Below are 24,132 nucleotides of genomic sequence, written 5' to 3' on the forward strand. Positions count from 1 at the left end.
CTTGGAGGACTTTACCGGTTTTTTTTAAAGGCGGAAGGTCTCTTTGGAAGCAACTCCAAAGGGAAAAGCTGGCGCTGTTTCTTTCTTTGTAAGGTGCATCCCATAGGTTGCTAGGTATCGCTTGTCTGCTGCTGCTCGTTAGGTCCTCTGCCACACACGAAGGCGTGTTGCCAAACTCGCCATGGGAGCGTGGAGCCCGATCCCTCCAGTGCAGTGTGTTCCCTTGCCGGATTTGGTAGCGAGGAAACACACCTGGAACATTGTATTTTGCAAAAGCACACTGTAAAACTGGTGAATGCAGCACCGGCTATTGCCGTCTCTATTCCGATATCCCAGGTTACTTGGTTATGTGCCGCCACCATCCCTGCTGCCGCTTGCTGATCCCTTTAATCATGCCGCACCCCATAGGGCTCGAAATTCTCCATGGCTCCCTGTCATCTCCACTTACCACTTCTTTTACCATTTGCAAGGCACTGTGGTGGTTTCTCAGAAGGCGAGCTGGGGGAAATACACTTCCCATGGCACCCGGCCCGTTTCCCCTGGCTCCCGACACCCTCACCAGTGAATCTTCTTGAGCAAAGCTCCAGGAGCACTTCAGACCTCCCTTCAAAAGCGAAACACAGCATGTGTGTACATGTTTCACAATCTGAGAGCAGCTTTGAAGAGCCAAGAGCCACCCTCTGTTTAAACCAGACGAACTGCCGTGTCTTGCTTGGCTCTTTTGCATCCCTACAATCCCCAAGTGAGGGTGGGGTTGGAAAAGAAGTTGTGATCACTTAATCATACAATGTCAGGCTACAGGTGGAGGGGGGATATTTTGAATCCTTTCCCTCTTAAAGCAAAATCCCATTTTCAAGAGCCTGGTAGGAGAAAAAGGATGGAATCTTTGAAACCCAATTTCTAGCTTTCTGCATGCCAGCAGAAGCCTGCCACCATGCTTGCTTTCTACATACAAGCAGCTTTACGTGCACACCTGCCTTACCTGTGATAATCTGATGTAATGCAGTTCACAGTTCTGTCATCTCCATAATTAAGTATCAAGTGGCTTGAAGACAGACAGCACTGCTATGCTTACTTACTGAAACTGGTGGGCTATTTTGCTGATTAAGTGAACATACAATTGGGCTGTAACTAATTTATGCTGCAGAGTTTTGTGGGCAGGTACTTCTTTGGATGAGCAACTGAGCCACGATAAATCAGCTTAGCTTTAAAATGTGGGCATTTTTGTGCATGTTTCCACTCGAAGCTCGAACATTGTGTGGAAAGTAATTTTATTTGTATCTTTAATATTATTTCATTCCCCGTTCACTATTTCTGCCTTCCCTTAATCTGACCTTGCAACTCCAGACATCAGTCTTGCATAGTGATTCCAACGGTATTGATTCCCGTTCCCTTAATGCTGTTCAAATTCAATTTGCTGAAGCTCATTTTAAATTCTTCCCCCTGCGCGCACACATTTCTGCACACCGCTCCAGTTGTAAATTTGCCCGAAAGAGCAAAAAAGCTCTGTGGAGCTAAAGGCCACGTGGCTTGCCAGAATGGGAAAGGGCAGGGTGATTAGTTTGGGGCCTGGTTAGTTTTGAAAAGAAATTGCTTCTGGGGCTCAGAACGGTGTTTTAGGCCAAGATGTCCTGGCCAGCCATTCTAGATGGGCACATTGTACTTAAGACAGCCTGCTCCACTTTGGGATTTCAAATTGTCGCTTGGGCAATTCCAGGAGCAGACGGTAGGGATGCGTGAGAAATCTGATTGGGGAGTGAAAATCCAACGGATTTTCTGCGTTCAGCCCTGCTTTGCCACTCATTTAATCAGGTGCAAGCCAAATCTGCATGCAAACTTCTGCTTTAAAATGGGTAAGATCTAAGGCCTCCCCTGCCCCAAAGCCAGGAAAATTTGGGCCACTTTAAGGCCTCCAGCTACGCAATTTGCACAAATTGTGCGTTTGCCATTTCAAATACGTTAAGTGATTTCATGGAAGCTGGGAAGAAACTCTCAGTTTGGCCACATTTGGCTCTTGGGTGGGAAATAAAGAAAGACTCCTCAAGATCAAATGGAGCAGGTTTCGCACAAGGAAATGAGGTTCCTTCCCCAGTTATGGAGAGAACCCCATTTCAAAACCACTGTCAAAAGAACTGTGGCATCTGGAAGAGGCTTTAGTATGCAAAACCCTTCTACCCTTTTGTTTTTTTGGTCTGCTTCTCATTTTTCTGTAAGGGAGGCAGTGCCAAATAGTCATTTTTCTACCCTCCAAACTGCAAATAACCAATCATGGTTCTGCTGTTGGAAAACACTTCCAGTCAAAGAAAAGTACCTGGCCCTTTTCCTCCAACATTGTGGGGTGTAGATGATGGAAAAAGGGTCACCTTGTTCACCCTCTCTGTGAATAAAGGACTCTTGGCTCCTTTCCCAATATCAATGCAGTTCAAATAGCCACGTTCTCACAACCTTTTCCTAAATGATTTCATTGAAGTAGCCACTTCTGATTAGGTTCAGGCAGCAAAAATAACCCACACTCAATGGTTGAGTATGGGTTGCGCATGAGTTGTTGGTTGTTGAAGTGCAGGTTATTGTGTTGTCTGAACTCAACTGAGACCACAAATGAGGGTGAACAGCCCACAGTTCACAACTCTACAGCAAATCACGGGTTCTCTTCATGGGTTGTTTGCATCTAACAAACCACCCATTAGCAGTGGTGATACTGTTCTTCAGCTGCACTAGGAAAGAATAGAGTTGGCATTCAGACAATGGTTTGATGGAACCCAGCCTGAGTTCAGACAACACAGATTCTTACCACCCTTTGTGGAGGCCCAACCTTCACTCAAGGGCTGAACATGGGTTGCCACTAACCTCCAGATTGTTGTGGGAAAGTGGGTTATCATATGCTGAACCCAACCAGGGTAACAAACCATGGCGAACAACCCACAGTACATGATCCAGCAACAAACCTGGTTTTTCTTACTGGTTGTATGTAGGCAGCTCAGGCAGCACAATAGCCTGTGCTTCAACAAAGATCCATGAGCCAACAACAAGCTGGAGAGTGTATTAAGGCATCACCTGCCCGTCCCCCGCCCCCCCGGTTGGCTTTGACAGATGAGCAGGGCATAGCCTTCACAACACCCATTGACCCCTGCTCACTGAGGGGAGGAAATGGTTTTGTGAACAGCATCTCCCAAAGGAAGAGGAACATTAGAAGGTCTTGGGAATATGGGGCTGTGAGCCCCATCATACAGAAAGGGAAGCCTGCAGCTTATTTCCAGGAGGCACAATCCACTGGAATCCACAACTTGGGTGGACTTGGACAGGGGCGCTTCCTTGGCCTCCTTTCCACCCTTCTGGAGACTCGGTTCTGATTTCCCTGGCCACTTCACAGGGCTGCCCCTTCTCTCTGTACCTCGTGGCAACTTTTGAAACCCCCCACAGTTTTCCTGAATCTGCCCCAAGCCATTCTTCTCACCCATTGACTGATTCAGCTGCACCCTCCCTCTTTTCCATATGTATATGTGTGTGCAATTGTTTTATTTTGGGTTTTGTTTGCGGAGGGGGTGTTTTATTATGATGCTTATTTTTGTCTCAACCCATTTGTTCCACATGTTGGCACCATGACATACAGCTGCCCTGTTTCCCTTTTGGGGTTTGCTTGCTTTTCCCGTCGCCCACCCCAACCTGACCTCGTAACTTCACCATTTGAAATTGCTTCTGAATGTCTGCTGTCAGAATCTCCTCTTTCTTTCTGCCTTTGTTTCTCTGTCTTTTATGTTTCCTTTCTTCTCCCACACACCCCTGAGACAGAACACACATTTTCGGTTGATGCCTAGTATGGGGCCATCATGGGCAGACTCTTCCATTTCCCCTTTGAGTTCCAAGGACAAAATTTCGAGCCCTCTTTCCACTATCGCCCACCCTTTCTAACCCACCTTTCATTGCAGTTCTGTTTTTGTTTTGATCTGAACTGTACAGTGTTAGTGATGTGCTGCAGACGGATGGCTTAACTGAAGGAGAATTTCTCCCTTCCCGTGTTTCCCCTTTCTTCGCTCTTCTAGCTATGCTGAACCACCCACCAATCCCCATATCGGAACTGGCGGACCACACGGACCACCTCAAAGCCAACGACAATCTGAAGCTTTCTCAGGAATATGAGGTACGAGGACGTGAAAGGCTGCGGGGGGTTGGGAGGTGTCCTGGAAAGGAGCTGTCCAGTGGGGTGGTGACCGCATGAACATTTTTGCAAGATCCCTGTGAAAATCTCCCTTTCCAATAAGTCTTCCTCATAAGGACATTGCTAGGAATGGAAAAAAATCAGAGCCCAGCCCTCCATCACTTTGCATATCTTAAGAGCGATCTATGCAGATATAAAAATAATTACTAGCTTGTATTTAAATTTCATAGGTAGCAAAGCCAGCCAGGTCCTCTCAAAGCTCGTGCATAACTTTTTGATGGGACTGGACTGCCTTAAATGATTTCCTGTGTGGAGCAGAGAATTAGTATTTCCAGCTCCACTTGCTTTCTTGTTTTGACTTTAGAAACAGCATTTTCTCCAACAAAGCTTGTGCCCATCCTGATGTGAATGTGTTTAGTGTCACAGCAGTAGAAGCAAATTCTCATATTGCTTCTGTGTAGTCGTGCACATAAATTACACATGCTCAGAGTATCCCTCTCATTCTCACCCTGGTATTGCACTTTGTTCTCTGTGTGTGAGAGATGCAGAGACAGAGCGATATATTTCAACATCCAAGCACTGGCCGTGGCTGGCTTTGAATTTCCCTCTGTGTAGAACAGTTGCATTTCAACAGCGCACTCTGGACAGCTACTGGGAATGCTCACATTCCACCCCACCCCCCACCTATTGTGCAGCTCACAGCTAAGCCCAAGAGAAACAGGGAAATCTGGGGAGAGGTGTTGGAGAGACCCAAAGCAGATTCAAACCACGTTGGATTTCTAGGACTCCAACCCACAGCAGCTTGCTCAAGTGGCACAGACTCCAGAACCATTTTTTGCTCTTCCTTCACATAATTTTACTCCAATTTAGTTACAGCAAAAGCGCCCACTGAAAAGTCACGTTTGCTCCCATAGGCTAAAGCATATTTGGGGCGAGGGGAGATCTGCACATTTTTGGAAGTGCAAATTTGTGCAAACACATGCAAAGCTATTTGCACAAAAACTGATTCCATCAGTGTGTGGACAGTGGAACCTCAGGTACCAGACAATCTGCAGAGCATAGAACCGATTGTACAAAATCTGTGCATCCCTGAGTCTGAGGGGAAAACAGAGAGCATTTTGTCAAATATCTTATGGCAGACACTAGAACAGCTGTTCACATGGAAACCAGAGCAGGGTTTCGGGCATCAGGAGTGGATTGGAGATCACACAATCCGCGCAGTCGCCAAGAGATGCCTTCTTGGCGGGATTCCAGAGATGGGACCATGAGAGTTTGAAACAGCCCTTCAGCAGCTTAACACCCCCCTTCTACCACAATAAATTAGGCCAATCTTTTGGGTCCTGGACACCTGCTATAAAAACATACCTTTTCCGGCATGTCTTCTTCTCAGGGAAGCAACACTGTCCTCTGTATGTTGCTTTAAAATTGCTTTAATATGAGATTCTTAAGTATAGTGGGAGTGAATGGCTTCCAAGGGCGCTTCCGTCACAGTCCAGTTGTGCTTTTGACTCTCCAGTGCTCTTTTTAAAGCACAACACTTTGACGCACAGTCTGCCCTCCCTGTTCCTAAAATGCTGCGATCATTTCTGAGTGGGTTGGCATCAGGACTGAGGCTGGTACAGTATCAATTATTTCTTCTTACTCATTTATGGCCGGTTTAGGTGATCGTGTTCTGGCAGCACAATAGCCCACATGCAGAGGTTGAGTGTCAGCTGTTATGGGTTGTTGTTAGAACATAGGCTGTCTTGTTGCCTGGACCCAGCCAGTATCCTTTGAGGCAGTTCTTGGAAAAATAAAAATACAAAATGAAATTCAACAGCTGCTTAGCCCAATCAGACAAATGCATAAAAGATTGTTAGAGGAGCACAGGCCCATCAAAGGCAGATTGATTAAACAGTGCACATATAATATGAAAAAGAAATTGTCCCTTAATTTTTTAATGACGAGGTTAAGCAACCTAATTCATGAAAATGCAAGCCCAGACAATAAATGTTTAAAGCCCATTTAAGCCGAAGATACCTCAGCAAGAAATGTTGACACCAAGAAGGAGTTCCCAGCCTAGGAGCCACCACTGAGAGGTTCCTGTATGGAAGATCAGCCATTAAAAATGTCACCCCCTAATTTTGCTCCCTGATATCCAAGCCACTGTATCCTGATGTGGTCCCCTTTAGTGGGAATGCAGCAATTTATAGAAACAGAGTGAGTCAGAAGGGGCCTCCCGGCCATCTAGTCTGACTCCCGGCTCCAGCCAGCTATGGTCACGACATGCCCACCATGTGCACGTCCAGCTATCCTTGATGGGCCAGGTGACCCCCCCCTCCCCCCGCTAGTTCTAGAGTGGGAAGGAACAAATCGGTTTCATTTAGTGGAAGACTTCCTCAGAAATGGTTCATCACAGGTGATTACTTGATAAACTAACCGCCCTTTTAAATATCGAACTGACTCAAAAGAGGAACAAGAGGGAGGCGAAGTGTCCACATAGAAGCAATTCAGGCGAGGTAGAACAACAGGAAAACCAGCACCAACTGAACCAGTTAGATTCATTAACAGCAACCTGTATTATGGAATATAGCTTCCTCTTTCCTAGAGGGAAGTCAACAAGCTAAGCAGTCCCAGAATGATCCATCCCCACCAATAGAAGCAGCTTTTGTTATAAGGGGAGTTACGTCTCGCATCGCCAGTAATACAAGGTTTGGAGTTCTAAGATAACATGGGAAATCTGAGAACCAAAGCTGAGAACCAAAGTTCCTAACTGGACAGTATCCATTTTCCAGTTGGCCCTGGACGGCCCTTCAGGGCAGGCCCTTGCATGCCTTTCATCGAAAGCCATCGTAATCTTTGCCAACAAAAAAAGATGGATTCTTAGGAAGTGCTGCAAAATCTCCCTCTCCCTTCTGGACCAAAGTTCTCAGCAATTAACCAGCCATTTCTCTTCGGATTGCCTTGGGAGTGGCACTAGGCAGAAGTCTGTACTGCTCCAAGTCTGGGCCATGATATCCAACGGAGCCCACACACAGGAGCAGTCTGGTGATTTGGGTTACAGAGCTTGAGCAAAGCTGTCGCTATCTTCCCACCGGATTCTGCTGAAAATTGAAAAAAAAAATGGCATCCACAGTTATGTTGTTGTCTCTGCATTGTATTTATATCTCCCCTTTCCTCCTTATTTATTGATTTGATTGATTAAGCCACCCCACCAGCCAGAGGCTCTCTGGGCAACTTACATCCTGATAAAATCCATATACTACATAGTAGTTGTGCTTTGCGACCTTTGACTTTTCCCAAAACACTAGAATCTCAGTTTTGGAATCATGAACTCGTTCAGATTCCCCAGGGTAATACGACGTTAAGGCTCTCCATTATCTGTACATCCCGAGATGCATAAAAGACAGAAGAACATTAGGGTCAGCTTACAATAAAATTTTAATCCCCATCTCTTCATCAGAGAGAGGAATGGAAAGCCTTAAGATACTAGCTTAATTCACTGGTATCAAGAGGTAACCTTGCAGCCAAAATAACCTTCTTTTAGCCTTTTAAAATGCCTCTTGGGGCAACACAAGGCCTGCGTACGAGAATCAATCGTGCAGCCCCTGAGATTTCCTTAGCAGCCGGCAATCCTTCTGCAAAGATCCTGTTTTGTGCCAAAGCCAAGACTGAGACACAGAAGCAAGAACCTTCCAAGGCAGTGCAGAGAGAGTGCTGTGCGGGGGAAGATCACCTGAAGGAACCCCTGCGTTCTTCCTACAAAAGGTTTTCTGATCCTGCCCAGATTTCTAATCTAACCAGAAGGTGTCTCACTTCTAAAAGGCTCCTCAGCAATAGTTCTTGGGGGCATCTCTATTGACAGACCAGTAGGAACATCTCTGGGCTTGGGAACTGCATGCGCGGAGCCCGGGAGGCCCCTTCTGACTCGCTCTGATTCTGCTTCTGGGAAAGTGCATGCAGGGCAGTGAAGAGCACTGTCCTCCCAGTCAGCGCAATCAAGGGATCCCATTTCCTTTAGGGGGCCGCTCCTGGTTTTAACTTCCCGAACAAAAGTGCCATCTCTTCACAAGAAGCCACGACCCTGTTGGGGTGGATTTCTCCTGCACTGGCAATGCTGAAGGTCTTTGTGGTAGCTAGAGTGTTGGAGTGGGACGCGGGTTCATGTCCCCACTCAGCCACAACGCTCACTGGGTGACTTTGAGCCAGTCTTGAACTCTCGGCCTGGCCTACCTCACAGGGTTGTTGTTGGCAGGATAAGACTGAGAGGAGGGGAGGAATCCTGTAAGTTGCCTTGGGATAAATAAATGATACAAATATATCATTCTAAAAGAGGAAGCAGAAAGGCAAATAAGCTGCCAACGTTTAGCTCTGTTGTTCTATGAGAGGGATAATGCCAACTCAGAATGTTCCATCATCCTCCTCCACCACAGGAAAACCCAACCCCTTTCCCTTCACAGATTTAACCTTCCGTTGTTTGAGGCATCCCTGGTTGGCTAGCACCTGACCATTGCAAGAAAGCCTTCGCAGTGACAGTCTTGCTTTGCCCTGAGTGATGTAGCTTAATCTAATTGGCCAGCCACCAGCTTGTGCAAAATTTATTAACTGCAGCTAAAAGAGTAATTGCAGTAGCAAGAATGTGTCCCTTCCTTGTTAAAAGAATGAATAGTGAGGGCTTGGCGCCTGTCCAAAGAGTCCAATTTGACAGAATATAATCCTTCTGTGAGATGCCTTGTCGCAATTAGGACCCCTTGGGCCCGCTTCATTAATTTTATGAAGATGAGGTGCGGTGGAAGGTACTGCCAGGTGTGGGAGTTCCTTTCTGTTATGAATCAAATGTATATCTTCGAATTGAGCAGTCAGTTCTTGTGCTGTGGTTGCATTGTGCATGCATTCTGTGCTAGAATTGTGATTTTTATACACACTCTTAGAGATATGTGCACAATTTAGAAATCCATTTTAACAGGGTTTTCAAAAAGACAGAAGTAATCTTGTCCACTTCAGTACGTGATCCCTGATTGCCTAGGATCCTTTCTGTGGACAGAATTTAGAGATGAAAGATGAACTCTTTAAGCACCAGTTAGAATAAGCTGCCTTTGATGTGAAAGGGAAGGCCGAATGCAGCTGTTATTTTTCCATGGACATCCTCATTTCTCATAACATTTAGTTCTGACCTGAGAGGAAATTGGGTCTTTTTCTTGTTACAGGGAAAGCCAAGCTGCTTATTGCTTAAGATAATATTCCTTCACTTGTCTTCCTTATTGGATATGTGCTGCTTAATCATAAAAGGCAGGGCTTTCTTGGTGTTGGCCTCTCAGCTGTGCAGAATACACTCACTAAAGAGGGGCATTGGTGCCAATTTACAACTTCCTTGGCGCCTAATTATTTTGATTGTCACTGCCCAGGTATTTTAATTCGCATCATGACATAGCCTACCTTCTCATTTTCATCTCTTCTCTTTAGTCATGGTTGCTAATGTTGTCCGAAGAGGGCTCTGTTTAATTAACATTTTATTTGGCTGAGCAGAGTTTAGCCAAGTATTAAATAAAAGGATTTCTCTTCAGGTCTGATCTCTGTCAGATTTCCTGCTCTAATTGGACAAACTGTATACAACCAGCATTAGGCTAAAATAGCTAGGCACCATCCATCTTTAAGCCCCACCCCTCATTCTGTGATGTCACCAAATGTTTAGATGGATTATAACTTCCATTTGTGGGGATGCCTCACTCACATTCAGACAATATGATGAACCATGGGTGGTTGAAATGGGGGTTCTTGTGTTGTCTGAACTCAGGCCAGCTAACCTACCATGACTTGTTAACCACAAGCAATCCATGAAGGGATCCCATGGTTTGTTGTTGGGTTCAGAATATGTTCGGTTGTTCATCAGGGTTTGTTGCTGGGTTCTGAATATGGTGCGTGGTTCACCATTGTTTGTTATCACAGCTGGGTTTAAACAGTGCAATAACCCAGTTTGATGACAGTCCACGTTCAACTCACACTCAGCTCTTGTGAGTGTTGTGATGCTGACATTTGTGTAGACTTCTGCACAGGAAGGAAAATGTCCATTTAGCTAGAGAAAGAATTTGCATGGGACCTCTGGCCAGGGAGAGAGCAAGGAGGCAGGAAGCTGAGAGCCGAGAGACAAAAAGCCGCTCGGGGCCACAAGGTGGAGGGGGCTGAATTCCAGCTGCTCAAAACAACCCAGCCAGCAGGCTCAGAACTGTATGTGAATTGGAACTTGCCGGAAAGATGATGGGAAGCGATTCTTGGCTCTGCAGGATCTTTGCACCCATCCCTGGGCAAGGTGAGCAGGCGGGCGAGGAGAAAGCTGATGCGGCCCTCTGCCAGTTGCTCACCCCAGCAGCTAATCTGCATAATGTAATATCTGAGAGCGATTCTGGCCCGAATCCAGGGCGGCCGCCTCTGCAGCTGCCGATCTGGAATATTTTTTAAAACACACACATACAAAGAACTTCAGCCCTGGTTAATGGAGTGCGGCGCACGACCGGCAAGGGGAGGCAGGCAGAAGCGGTACGAATATCCATTAGTTAAAAAGGGGTCACAGTACAGAGTGCGAGAGCTGCCGGAGCAGCTCCACAGCGGGAGACAAGCGAGTGCAAATGGCAAACGCTGTGGTGGCGTTACGGAGACACGTTTTAATTCTCGTGGGGTAGAAGTGCTACCCCCACCGCCTCCATATCATTGTGCACAGGCAGGGGATGCGGAGTTGAATTTTTGGAGGCCAAGTTTCTAGTCCTCATGGTGTGACAGTGGGATTTGAAGCAAGTGGGCATTGCTGTACCTGCTTACAGAAGCAAATTCAGTCCTCGGGGGAACTGTGACATTGCAGTGCCCTGCGGAGCTCTCCGTATTTTTCCCACCTCCAGCCAGGCTGAAATGAATTATTCAGAACAGAAGACAAGGGGCCTGCCTGATCTGCATCATTCATGTCAGATTAGAGGCAGCGTTTGTTTTCCACTTTGGAACGTTGATACAGAGCACTGAAGGATGCCCCTGCTTGCATGCCACCCCAGCATCATGGACATCGAAGGTAGTCCGGTCCCAATTGGAAATTGGGTGCGCCAGCATCCCTCCACGGTGCCTGCCCAGCCTAGACACCTCAAAGGAGACCGGCAACTCGTGAAGCAGGCGACCCCATGGCGCCTGTGGGTGCTTAGCTCCCTAATGCACTCGATTCAGGCTTGCTCCGTCCTCACTTTTCAAATAGCAGGAGGGCTGTCAGCTGTCCTTCCTGCACTCTGTTCCCTCAACAAAACATCCCCGCGTCTTTCTGACTATCCCACGCCCGCCTTGCTGGACCCAAGTGAAGAACCCCGGAGTTGGAAGATTTCCCAAAGGTTCAGGAAAGCTCTTTGCACCAGCCAAACCAGCAGCTGGCCGCCCGGCTTGAAAACCTCCAGCAAAGCAAAGAGCCCACCATCTCCCATGAAACTCTGCTCCATCTGGCCCAGTATCCTGTTTCCAACAGTGGCAAGTGAGATGTCACCAGGGAAGCTCAGACACTGTTTTATCCCCAGAATCCTTTAACCACAGGGATGCTAATCTGAACAAAATAGGTTCATCTACTTGTCCTGGCCTGTTTGTTGTTTTCGTTATATGCAGCCAAGTTGTCCCTGACTCCAGACAGTCTTGCTCAGTTCTTCCAAATTAAGGGCTGTGGCTTCCTTTATGGAGGCCCTCCATCCTGTGCTTGGCTTCTCCTTTCGTCCTCTGCCTCCACTGTTCCTTGGCATCACTGTCTTCTCCGGGGAGCTTTGCCTTCTCATGACGTGCCCAGATAGGACAGCCATCTGGTCATTTGTATGTCTAGCAAATGTTTTGCCTTGAACCTGGCCTGTAGTGACTGATAAAGCTTCCCCACCTCTTTTTCTTTCCAAACACATAAGAGGTGATGGAGATTTCTGAGACCCTACAAGTGGAGGACAGTAACCTTGCACGTCTTTAAATGATTTCGGTATCCCACCTTCCCATTGCCAAAGTGCTCCAGGAGGGCCCCACAAAGGAAAGCCCTGAAATGCGACAAGATGAAATAGGGTAGAAAACATTAAAAATGCCAAAAAAGTTAGAAACTGCTAAAGACCAGAGCAAAACACCTTCAGAGACAACCAAGAATGTCCCAGCCACAATTCCAGAATGACGGATTCAACATCAAAGGAGGCGTACAGTGCCAGGTTGCAGTCTCAGACCCCCACTCACCGCCCCCCCCCCCCACCGTCTGGCAGGTCTCCTTTTCTTCTTCCACACTTGCCTGTGTGAGAAATGCACACAGCATCAAAAGCCTCTGCACCACCACACTCAAGCTTTGCAACAAGGGCTGTGATTTGACTGGCTCACCCTTCAATTTTTGTAAGGTTGCAGATCTCAGCAGTAGGGAAGGGAGGTTATGGGGGTTCTGACATGAGTTTGGAGCAGAACGCAGAGACGAGAGGTGCTTCCCCCTTCTGCTTAGTGAATTTCTGCTCCACCCATGAGCTGGGTGGTTTGCACCAGCACCATAAAGCCCCATGACAGCGAAAAATGGCAGTCCACGCAAGCTCCTAGAAGGCCACAGGGTCACCGAGTCCACTGTTTTTTGCTGCAGAAGCAGCCTCAGAGAAGGGCCCTCGGCATGTCCTGGGGGGAGAGGGGAGGGGCTGGTGCCATCAGTGGTGTTCGGGTCCCTTCCCTCCCCACTCCAGGACACCACGGTTCAATAGACCGCCTTCCTAGGTTGCTCATAGGTTTCCTGGCAGCTCTTGGATTTTGCCCTGCACAGTCTGGGACCAGGTCACCTCCAGGGGTCCACAGCACCCACCCTCAGGAAATCCAGCACCGGCATTTTTTGGATAGGGCTTCACCCAACCTTTCCCCAAAGAGCGACCCAGGCGGATATGGCCTGAAACATCCAGAAGGGCTTTACCTTTCCCTCTGATCAATATTTCCTTGCCGGCAGGGGGAGTTTAGGGCAAAGCTTTGCTCGTGCATTTTTGTAACAACATGGCTGCACCCTTTGGACTCTGTGGGGAGCGAGTCCTTATTTAGGCGACGGATAAAATGCACAGACAGGAGGGTCTGTTGTGAAGTTTCCTTTTTTGTTCTGCTCCAGTCCATCGATCCTGGCCAGCAGTTCACCTGGGAGCACTCCAACCTCGAGGTCAACAAGCCAAAGAACCGCTACGCCAACGTCATCGCCTACGACCACTCCCGGGTCATTCTGCTGCCCATCGAAGGTACGTGAGTGGCCCCCACCGGACCCTGTGCATGTCCCAGCAGTGCTGTCCTGGCCGGCCCATCTCCCAGACACATTCATCCCTTTGCCCCTGCAGCCCGTGTGTCCGTCTGCCCCTCGCTGAGGTGGGGAGACGGATCAGGGAAGATGCTCCAGCCGACTCGGTCTCTGCTCGAGCACATGCATTCAAAGGAAACTGGGCAGCCACCTGAGTGGGGTGGCCCAACTCAGGGTCCTGCAACAGCCGCGGTTGGACCTGATGGTCTCCATGGCCCCTTGCAATTCCGCTTGTCTGTGACATCTGGAGGTCATCTAGTCCAACCCACATGCTCAGTGCAGGCTTCAGCTACACCTGCCCTGACAGGCAGTCCTCCAGTCTCACTTAAATATCTCCATCTAAGGGTTGCCCAACACCTCCTGAGCCAAGGCAGGATATGCGGGGTGAAGTCCACGCCCCCCAGAGCAGACTGCCGTCTTAAGGGAGGTGGTCCCCGTGAGACTTGTAGACCCTAAAACAACCTAGCAGTGCCCCTGTGTCCAAGGCACCTGCTCCACTGCCAAAGAGGGCAGGAAGCTTCTCCTGTCATGCAGCCCAAGTCTGCCTCCCTGGGTTTCTCACCCCTTCATTCTCAACCGGCCCTTTGTGGCACCTTCCACCTTTCTGGATGCCACCCAGGGCTCGTGGAACCCAACCCCATGTGGCCCCTACCACCAGCCCCGGCTCCCCAGGCTGCCAAGTGATGCTGCATTAATTTTGGCTGTTTTTATATTTGGAAACAAAACCTAACAGCAGGTTCTGTCTCTGGAGGCCTTGGTGAGTCTGCGGTAGCGTTTGCATCCCCCAGCCCCTCTCCATCCACACATCCTTGAAACCTCTCTGCATCCTGGGTGGATCCAGGAGATGGAGAGAACCTTTGCTGCAGAGTTCGACTTCCTCTAATTATGTGGCACGGTTCTGGGCACACAGGTTTTGCTGCCCGCTTTCCTCTTCTAAGCATTTCTTTAATTTAAAGGCATGCCAGGTTGATGCTGCCGTGCTTGGTCGGGGCATTTCTCCAGCGAGCAGAAGGAAGGGAGGAAGGAGCGATTCAGTATGCAGGTTGGGCTGCTTCCCCCTTCTGCGGCAGGGGTCAAATTCATAGGTGCTCAGTTCAAAGAAATCACCAGTCCTGGGGAGAAGGGCTGCAGGAGGAGACTGTCCCTTGGGGAATTTGCCTCGGCTCGGCTTGGAACTGCTGACTTAGTCTGGGGTCCTTTGTGCCGGCCAAGTTTAACGCGATACGGCAGGCGGACGCTTCGTTTGCGCCTTCCAAGGGCAAAGTGGAAAGAGACGGGGACAAAATGAATTGCTAATCCTCCCCTCGCTCCACCCCCACCGAAGACCATGCAACGCGAGCACGGTCTCTGCTTAACCCTTTTCTCTATTGCTCCCCACCCGTGGGGAGGAAGAGGTAATTTATTTTACCTGGGGTGGGATGAAAAGGGGCGGGGGGTGCAGGGGGGAGACTTGTCTGTGGCATCGAGTAATAGATGCTCAGCAGCATTTGGCAGAATTTCGGGGGGCCGAGGGATTTAGCTGGTGTGCGGCAACCGTTTTCCTTGCTCCGCTTTTGCCCAGCGGGGTTGAGCAGAGAAATTGAAATTTAAAGCAGGCATCAGAAGGTTTCCCTATCAACCCACCTCCAAAAATAAAATGAAATAAAAGACCATTTCATAGCCAGGAGGTAGCCAGGAATGTGTGTTGGGACACTCCAAGCATTGCTCTACTAGATTAAAAAATGAACAACACCTTGTTATATCAGCCTGGCAAGGGAGGGTGAAGTGATTGTCCTGATAATGCAAAGGGAGAGGAGGCGGAGGCCAAGAAAGGGTTGTTTGCCAAGCAGATGAGAGCTTTTCTTAGAAGTAGAAATGGCAAAACTGAGGCTGTTCAACTCTGGACATGCTCCGAGAGGGTTTCCCCGCAAGAGCTGCATCACGATTGGAAAAGCTGAAGGCAGGGGAGGAACAGGCGGACCGAATAAGAGATGGATGGATTCCATCAAGGAAGCCGCAGCCTTGAGTCTGGAAGAGCTAAGCAGGGATGTCATACGTGGGACCTTGGAGCGCCCCCATAGTCACGGGGTCACCATGAGTCAGAGACGACTGGACGGCACGTCAAGGCAGCAAGACTCAAAGCAAAGACTTCCCTTGAAGGGCACCCATGACTTGCTGTTGGAAGGGGAATGGTGCGCGGGTGGGGGCAAACAAGCCACGACATGTTACCTTATAGCCCATGGTTCCGCAGCATGGGCTCTTGCGTCGCTGTGCAAAGTGACTTGCTGCAAGGCAGATTCCCATCTTTCTCTTTTTAGGGATGTTCCCCTCCATTAGGAAATGGTCCAGTTAGCAGGAAGTGGCAACGGCTCTTCCTGGCCCATCGGCTGCCAGGGAGAGCAGGTAGCTAGAAGGACACGATGCAGGATGTTGTACAAAGCCGTTTCCGATCTGTCTCTGAGTGTGATGGGAGACTGAAAGGCCCTCCGCTTTTACTCCAGGGATGGGAAATGGATGCCGCCCCCCGCGGCCTCAGGGATTCAGGGTAGCCTATTATTGTGCAGAGGAGTCAGTGCAGCTCTCGTTCCGACACAGGGATCGTGGGGGGCGACTACATCAACGCCAACTACATCGACGGGTACCGGAAGCAGAACGCCTACATCGCCACGCAGGGGCCGCTGCCAGAGACCTTCGGGGACTTCTGGAGGATGGTGTGGGAGCAGCGCTCGGCCACCGTGGTGATGATGACCAAGCTGGAGGAGAAATCCCGGGTGAGGAGCCGTTGAGCGTTTGAGGCAGCGTTTAAAAAGCCGCTCCTGTGGCTCGGGGTGAAAGCCTTGTTAGTGCAAGGGCTTCCTTCGGAAAGGCACCATCTTCCAAGAGATCCCGGGCCGCGTTTCCCGGGCTGGTGCCCTTCCAGATGTGTTGGGTTGCAGTGCCCGCCTTCCTGCACCAGTGTCTGGGGCTCATGAGAGTTGCAGCTGGAGCCACGGGAGGGCTGACACAGGGATCTTTCCAAAATTCTGTCTGCAGTTATAAAATAAGCACCTCCTCCCATCGGAGGCATTTCTGTCGTTGGTGAACCAAACCAGATGTTAAACCGGGGACAACGTGGGTCATTGCCATCTCGCCGCTCCTCAGGGCCAGGGCCGTGACTTGGTGTGGCCGGCGCACTGGCCGTTGTCCCCCGGAGTGGCGCCTTCTCTCCTCCATCGCAGTCCACATGTTCCCCCACCTTTTGCTATGGCCTGGACAACGGCGGTGGAGGGAAAGAGAAGCAGGAGGTGCTGCAGCCTCCTCACTTGCTGGCTTTCCGCCTGCCTAGCGAGCAAAAGGCGGCCATGATGAGGAAGAGGAGGAGAGAAAGAGCTGAGGGTGACGGGGGTCGTGAGGGAGGAAGCCTGGGCAGTGTTTTTGGCCCCAGTCTCTCCAGAGCCTGCAGTGAGCCAGGAACAGTTCTAGGAGGGAAAGAATCTGGGGGTGGCCTTGAGCTGCTTCTGGGGAACCCCAGTTCTGTGCAAAAAGGACGGAAAAAGACTGTGGCCCCTGTAGCCAAGGAAAGGTGCTTGAAGAATACAAGGGCAGCCCTTGCTAAAGGCCAAGCGAGACGCTTTTCCCGCAGCGCTCCATTTGCCGGGTTGAATTCCAGCTGCGGGATCCTGCATTTCAGGGCCTTGCTCCAGGTTCCCTCCGCACGGGGCCCTCGGGTGCTCCCATGAGAAGGCCGCACTGTGGCGGCCAGCTGGTCGGCCCCATTTTGTAATGGGAGGCACAGAGGGAGCTTTTGTCGAATGTGGGGCTTGCTGCTCGGTTCTAGGCCTGTCATGCTGCTTTGACCTTCCAGATCAAGTGCGACCAGTACTGGCCGGGCCGCGGCACGGAAACGTATGGGATGATCCAAGTCACTTTGCTGGATACCATTGAGCTGGCCACTTTCTGCGTCCGCACCTTCTCCCTCCACAAGGTGAGTGCACGCAGGGTGGCAGCTAGTGGTGGGCAACCCGTGGCCCATGGGCCCAAGTCCAGCACTGAAATGGTGTGAAGAGGGATCACAAAGCCAAGGGGTGAAAAAGAAGTTGCGTTCAAGAAGCAGTAACAGTGCAATGAGTGTGCACACACACACACACACTTGTGGAGGAGGGAGGCTCTCGGGACACAGGGAACTAACTCTCTTGTTTAAATGCTGACTTTCCGGACCGCGTTCACCACGATGCTTGAGGCAGATTTGACGGGCGCAGTATCCAAAACACAGAAGATTGGAATCTGTCATTGGCTGTCATTTGAGATGCTTGACAGTTCAGGCAACATGATAATTCCTACTCGAGGGCTCAGCTGTGCGTTGTTACCAAAATGGGCTGCCAGGGCCTGTTACCAACAAATCACACACGCAGAAAAGCCTCAGCTTGCCATTGTATTGTGAACCACGGTTTGTTATCTTGGCTGGGTTCAGGCAGCGCAAGAGCCTACTTTTCAACGACCAGAGACACTCGCCCTTTCACTGTGTTGCTGGAAGCCACTCGCTATCTTACATCAGAGCACTTCTGGGCCATCCTGTAGGATGTGGTCTTTCAGCCTTCCCCAGCCCGGGGCCCTTCAGGTGTGATGGACTGGCACTCCCAAAATGGGAATGTTGGAAATTGCAGTCCAGCACAACTAGACAGCACCCAATTCGAATAGGCCACTTCTCCTCAATATTTTATTCATGTATTTGCTAAATTTATACCCCACCTTTTTCCTTCCAAGGAACTCCAAGCAGCTTACATAATTCTCCTCCTCCTCTCAGTCTGCCCCTCGCAACAACAACCCTGTGAGGTAGGCTGGAATGAGAAAATGTCATGAGGCCCACAGCCCTGCATGGTACAGGAATCCACTCCAAAGGTTCCCTGGCGGGTGCCTCTCCAGTCTCTCCAGCAGCAGAGTCTGCCCCCCAGCTCTTGGTTCTGCCCTCTGAGCACTCCAGCGCTTCAGAAGCGATCCCCAGTGCCCACCCCCAAAACAGCTGCCCCAAAACAGCTGTGATCTGAGCCCAGCATCCCGTGCCCCTCCCTCGTCCTTGGATGAAAGATAGCAGATTGAGCCCCTTCAGTCTCCAGCTGCAGGAAAACTGCCGTTATTCCCACCCTTGTACATTGTTTTACCAAAAGCTATTGTGTCGCAATGGCGCTTTTCATGTTCTACAGAAATGCCAGGGTTCCTTTGCCATCTTACATGTCCTAGAATAATAAATGATTGGATGTTTAGAAGTGCCCAGACTCTTTTGACAGCAGAGAGCCACCAAATTTGCACCACAGTTTTAATGACCCCTTCCTTGGAAATAATCCCATTGAAACAATGGGATTTACTTCCAAGTTTCCCATGTGCCTGGAAGCAGCGGCCCTGCAGAAGTATTTGCACACCTTTTGCAGCCTCGTCGTATGTTGGGACACACCAGGCTCCTTTCAGCTCTCGTGGTCTCTCTCCGCAGAACGGCTCCAGCGAGAAACGCGAGGTCCGCCAGTTCCAGTTCACAGCCTGGCCGGATCATGGGGTCCCTGAGTATCCAACTCCGTTCCTGGCCTTCCTCCGGAGAGTGAAAACCTGCAACCCCCCGGATGCGGGGCCCATTGTGGTGCACTGCAGGTATGCCGCTGCTGCCCAGTCCAGACCCGCCATTTCGTGCCCACGGGCTGGCAAGGCCAGGATTGGTGGAGTTCAAGGCAAGGCACGCGCATGGCGGTGCTCAGGAAGGTCTGCTGATGCAGAAGGTTTTTCAGAACCCTTTTCTGTTCCCACAGTGGGCACCCAGGTGCTTCGGCAGGCAGCCCACAGGTAGGCTGGGGCGGCCACTCACCTGTCTGTCTGCATTCCCAGCAAAGGGCTGGCTGCAGTGGCTGCTGGAGGTAACGGACGGCCTCTGGTAGGTTTGTCCTCTGTAAGTAGGCCCAGGCCTTTTTAAAGCCACGTAACTTGATGTCCATCACTACATCTGGGGGCAGAGAATTCAGTGGTTCTACAACATGCTGTGTGGGAAGCTCTTCTGTTGATCGGCGACAAATCTCTCAGCCGATACCTTCAGAGAACGACCCCTCTGGGTGTCGCCCGACCTGGTTTCTCCACACCAGGCTTAATTTTGCACACCTCAGTCATGCCTCCCCTTACTTGCTTTTTTCTCAGCTAAAAATCCCTAAATGTGCCTTTAACCCTTTGATTGCATTCGGTGCAGGAAACACTTGGAAGTTTACGTGGCAGGAGCAGGGCTGCTCAGCTTGTGCAAATTCGTGTTAGGATTCATCGTATTTCACATAGCTAAAGCACTCGCAGGTGTTCAAAGACCTTTGCATGCAGCATCTAATTCTAGTTCTGCAGCACAGGTAGATGTGGGGGCGTGTAGAAAATGACTTAAGTTCATGGCAAAGGCGAGACTGGACTGGGGACTTCCCTACACATCAGCCGGGGGTGTGAAATGGGTGAAAATCCAGCGGGTTTTATTGACTCAGCCTTGTTGTTTCTGTTCTGACAGCATGTGGACATTTTTTGTTCTTTTTTTAATACAAACAGCTGGGGACACTTGTGTGAAATTACAGCCCTGCTGTGCTGTCAGCACACACTGGAGCAAATTGTGGGCGAGGCACACATTCCGCACAACGCTCAAATTAACGATCAGCAAATCCAAGGTGGCGTGTCTGGGAGAAGGGCGCGTCTATGCCTCTTGTGGTAAAGCTGCAGCAAAAACCAGCACGAGGGCTTGAATCAAACAAGCCAGCCCTGATTTGCACAAATTGTGCTTTGCATAAATTGTGCTAGAGCTGTGCAGCTCTCAGCTGTAACTTGGCACGACTATTTGAGCAGTTGGACAGAGTCGCTTTCCTTACATGCATGCACTTGCTTCGGCCTGCTTTTGGCCGTACGGTTGGAAATGTGTTAAGCCTTTTGAGCTGAACGACGGGAACGGGTTTTCCAGTATCGTGTATTCCCAGCTGCAATCATGTAAATAGGCCTTTCTGCTAACCAGTTCGCTCCATATGCTTTGAGCCACAGCTCTCACGGCCAATACTCTGGCAGAGGGCAAAGGAAGCCACCCAGCTGGGCCAAGTCCCTGCCCCAGGGCAAGAAGTAAGTTCCCTTTCCCCTCGCCAGAGAACCGCTCAGTCCGTTAGCCCTTGTGCTCTCCTGGCCTTGGTGTTGCGGAAAAGAACTCCCAGTCCTCCAACCCGGAAGCACTGAATCTGGGTGCGGAGCAGACCATGGACTGAATTGGCGGCAGTCTGGCATCGTTTCCATCTTGTGCAAAGATCTTTCAGCCTCGCCATAGTCAGCAAGCTGTAATTGGGCCGCGGGGGACTGGAATGAGTCTTGTGGGGGGCGGTGCTGCTGTGCATCGCAAGCGCCCTGCTTTGCAAAACGGGGCTGATTTTTTCAGGGGCCAGAAGTGAGTCAGAGTGTGCAGGCTTTCCCATAATATATTCAGCTGTTCTTGGGTCGGTCTGTTTTGCAGAAGGAACAGTAGAGATGCTTGGCACTGAGATTTGGTCATGGTAGTTGGTCAAGCCGCTTGTCCTCACACCCCCTTGAATGCCTTTGCTTAGTTCTTCCAAGTGGATTCACCCATCCCCAAGGCGTAACATATCAGCACAACCCGGGGGAAAGCCCAAGGTTGGGAACAAGTCGGACGGGAGAGGGAGGATTCCCCAAGGATGACAGCCCCCAACCCCCCACCCCGCCCTGTGCGTGTCACCAGTGGCCCTGGGGGACCCTTCCCTTTCCTTGCGCAGCCCCACTTGGAAAGTGCAGCACAGGAAAAATGTGCCCGTGCGTTGCAAGAGGGTCTTGATGTGAAAACATTTTGTTCTCAGCCCTTGTTGCCAGAAGCGCATCCAGAGACTTATTTCAGCTGAGTCGGGGAGGGGGAGGGGGAGAAGATTAAAAGGGGGCTTAGAGACCTGCCGGAATTGGGGTTGCGATGGCGGGACAGAATCAGGCACAAACGCAGCTGAGTGGAGGAGTGAGGGCGAGCCACGGGGTGCTCCGCCGCCTTCCTCAAGCCCCACAGGGCAGAGGGCCAGAATTTAATGTGCAATCCAACAAGGAGCTTTCTCAAGCTTGAGTCGGATAAATCCCCCTCATTTCCCAGGGGGCAGGGGCCGTGGGGTCACTCGGTACTCAAAAAGAACCACAGCTGTGTGCTTGGCATTTTGCAGATATTGTTACAGGTGGGTACGGAGAAGGGTCTGTGGGGGGGCAGAATCCTATCCCCCAGTGCAGAAAATGTGGCTATTACTCATCCCCCGATGACAATTACCACACTGCTTCTGTCAAAAATGAACACAGAGTTTCTGGCCAGCACATTTCCAGAGGCTGCACGGTTCTGTTCTCCTGTACGCTCCCGCTCACGCACCCCTGCTCCTGCCCCACCCCCAAAGGCACACTCATTGTGAAGGCTGCAGGTGTTACAAAGCCTAATTAACAGAGATCAAAGAGGGATTTAGAACAGAAAGGAACAGAGACCCACCATGCTAGCACTGAAACCCTTTCATATGGGTCACTGCCAAAGTGGAGTGCAGAGAAGGAGAGGCAGGTGAAGCTGCCTCCCCGCCCCCCCCGGCCCCACTTCTCATCTGCGCATGCATGCGAGAGGCTGGAAGCAACTCGCCCTGCTTTTGTTGGGGGGGCATCTATTCCTCCTCACTTTCAGTGCCCCTCGAAGCAACCCTCCCACAAAAAAAAAAAAAGAGATGTGGCTTGAAAAATCCTCTTTTCGCCCCACACGGTTCATTCCACGCAGAGCCACATCGCTTAAGAATACACACACCCTGGTGCAGGTGTGTCGGAATTGTGTGGCTGAGAAGTAGATTCCGTGCAGTGAGCACACCTCAGAGCATGGTCTGGCACTTCATAATCAGTGCACAGCACCCTGGGGTGTGGAGTGTGCTCCCCCCACACCTTCCTTGCCTCTCCCGACTCCTCCTCCCTCTCTGGGGACTTTCAAATCTACTGCCAAACCTGACCCCCAATTCATTCCCTTATGTAACCAAGATAATGCCGAGTTTGTCAGCATAACTGCAGTGGACTCTCAGGGCACTTTGACTTTCCTTCAGCCGCATGAAGGATGTTATATATTTTCTCTATAAATGAGGCTGAGGCAGAATGGTGTGTGTTGCTTTGCACGTCTTGCCGAAAAGTAAGATACAGACTTAATATGCAGACACTGACTCATGCAGAAAAACATCAAATCCACATACGCATCCCTGTGGAGTCAGTTTTGTTCCTTTTATTATTCCAGCTAGAACTCCGCTGATTGCATCGAGGCTGGACTGTGCTTATGCTCCTGATACGGAGTTGCTTGTGGGAAGAGGAAGGAATAGAAACAGTAGGGATCTGCAGGGCACAGTGAGGATTTTGTAACCAGCCTGTGTTTGGAGAGCCCCTTTGGAGGGCCCTGCTCTCTGACCGGACCTTGAGGACAGCAGGGTAGTAGTAGAAAAGGCCATCATGGCGCCTTTTCAGTAGTGCCCCTTCCTGTGTAATATGCACCCCTTTGCGACTGATGTTGAGACGGAGTTGGGAATGCTCTCTCTTTTTTTTAAACTGGAAATTTTTATTACATCTGCCGTTGGTGGATTTTTGTTGTCTTTATTATTGAAACAGGTACAACTTGTTAGTTGCGAAGGCTCGTCCGACCCATCGCAACCTCATGGACAACACTCCTCCAGGCCCTCCTGTCCTCCACCATCCCCCAGAGTCCACCCAAGCTCAGGCCCACTGCCCCAGTGACTCCTTCCAGCCGCCTCATCCTCTGCCGTCCTCTTCTCTTGCCATCTATTGCTCCCAGCATTAGGCTCTTCTCCAGGGAGTCCTTCCTTCTCATTAGGTGGACAAAGTCTTAGAGTTTCATCTTCAGGATCTGGCCTTCTAAAGAGCAGTCAGGGTTGCTCTCCTCTAGGACTGACCGGTTTGATCTCCTCGCAGTCCAAGGGACTCGCAGGAGTCTCCTCCAGCACCACAATCCAAAGGCCTCAATTCTTCGGTGCTCAGCCTTCTTTATGGTCCAACTTTCACAGCCATACATTGCAACTGGGAAAACCATAGCCTTGACTATATACACCTTTGTCGGCAGGGTGATGTCTCTGCTTTTTAGTATGCTGTCTAGATTTGCCATAGCTTTCCTCCCCAGGAGCAAGCGTCTTTAAATATCTTGGCTGCAGTCCATGTCTGCGGTGATCTTTGAGCCCAGGAAAATAAAATCTGTCACTACCTCCATTTCTTCCCCATTTATTTGCCAGGAAGTGATAGGACCGGATGCCATGATCTTAGTTTTCTGAATGTTGAGTTTCAAGCCAACTTTTGCGCTCTCCTCCTTCACCCGCATCAAGAGGCTCTTTAGTTCCTCTTCACTTTCTGCCATTAGAGTGGTATCATCTGCATACCTGAGGTTGTTGATATTTCTCCTGGCAATCTTAATTCCAAGTGGTGATTCATCCAGCTCTGCCTTTCTCATGATGTGCTCTGCATATAAGTTAAATAGGCAGGGCGACAGTATACAGCCTTGCCGAACTCCTTTCTCAATTTTGAACCAATCAATGGTTCCGTGTCCAGTTCTCACTGTTGCTTCTTGACCAGCAATAAGATGGTCAGGTACTCCCATCTCTTTAAGAACTTATCACAATTGGTCGTGATCTACACAATCAAAGGCTTTCGCATAGTCAGTGAAGCAGTAGTAAATGTTTTTCTGAAAGTCCCTAGCTTTCTCCAA

The 24,132-nt window shown here is 50.0% G+C and overlaps 1 protein-coding gene across 7 annotated transcripts in view; it reads left to right on the forward strand.

Annotated features, from left to right (window-relative positions):
* PTPRS (protein tyrosine phosphatase receptor type S) overlaps positions 1 to 24,132 on the forward strand; it is a 238,009-nt gene that overhangs the window by 194,086 nt on the left and 19,791 nt on the right. For all 7 annotated transcript variants that reach the window (XM_044417518.1, XM_044417517.1, XM_044417520.1 and 4 more), the window contains 5 exons: positions 4,041 to 4,138; positions 13,245 to 13,368; positions 15,999 to 16,174; positions 17,248 to 17,367; positions 18,868 to 19,022. In XM_044417518.1, coding sequence (XP_044273453.1) covers positions 4,041 to 4,138; positions 13,245 to 13,368; positions 15,999 to 16,174; positions 17,248 to 17,367; positions 18,868 to 19,022 — 673 coding nt within the window. The remainder of the gene's footprint in view (positions 1 to 4,040; positions 4,139 to 13,244; positions 13,369 to 15,998; positions 16,175 to 17,247; positions 17,368 to 18,867; positions 19,023 to 24,132) is intronic.

Source organism: Varanus komodoensis, unplaced genomic scaffold (assembly GCF_004798865.1).
Source record: "Varanus komodoensis strain SLA01 unplaced genomic scaffold, ASM479886v1 scaffold89, whole genome shotgun sequence".
Lineage (NCBI taxonomy): Eukaryota > Metazoa > Chordata > Lepidosauria > Squamata > Varanidae > Varanus > Varanus komodoensis.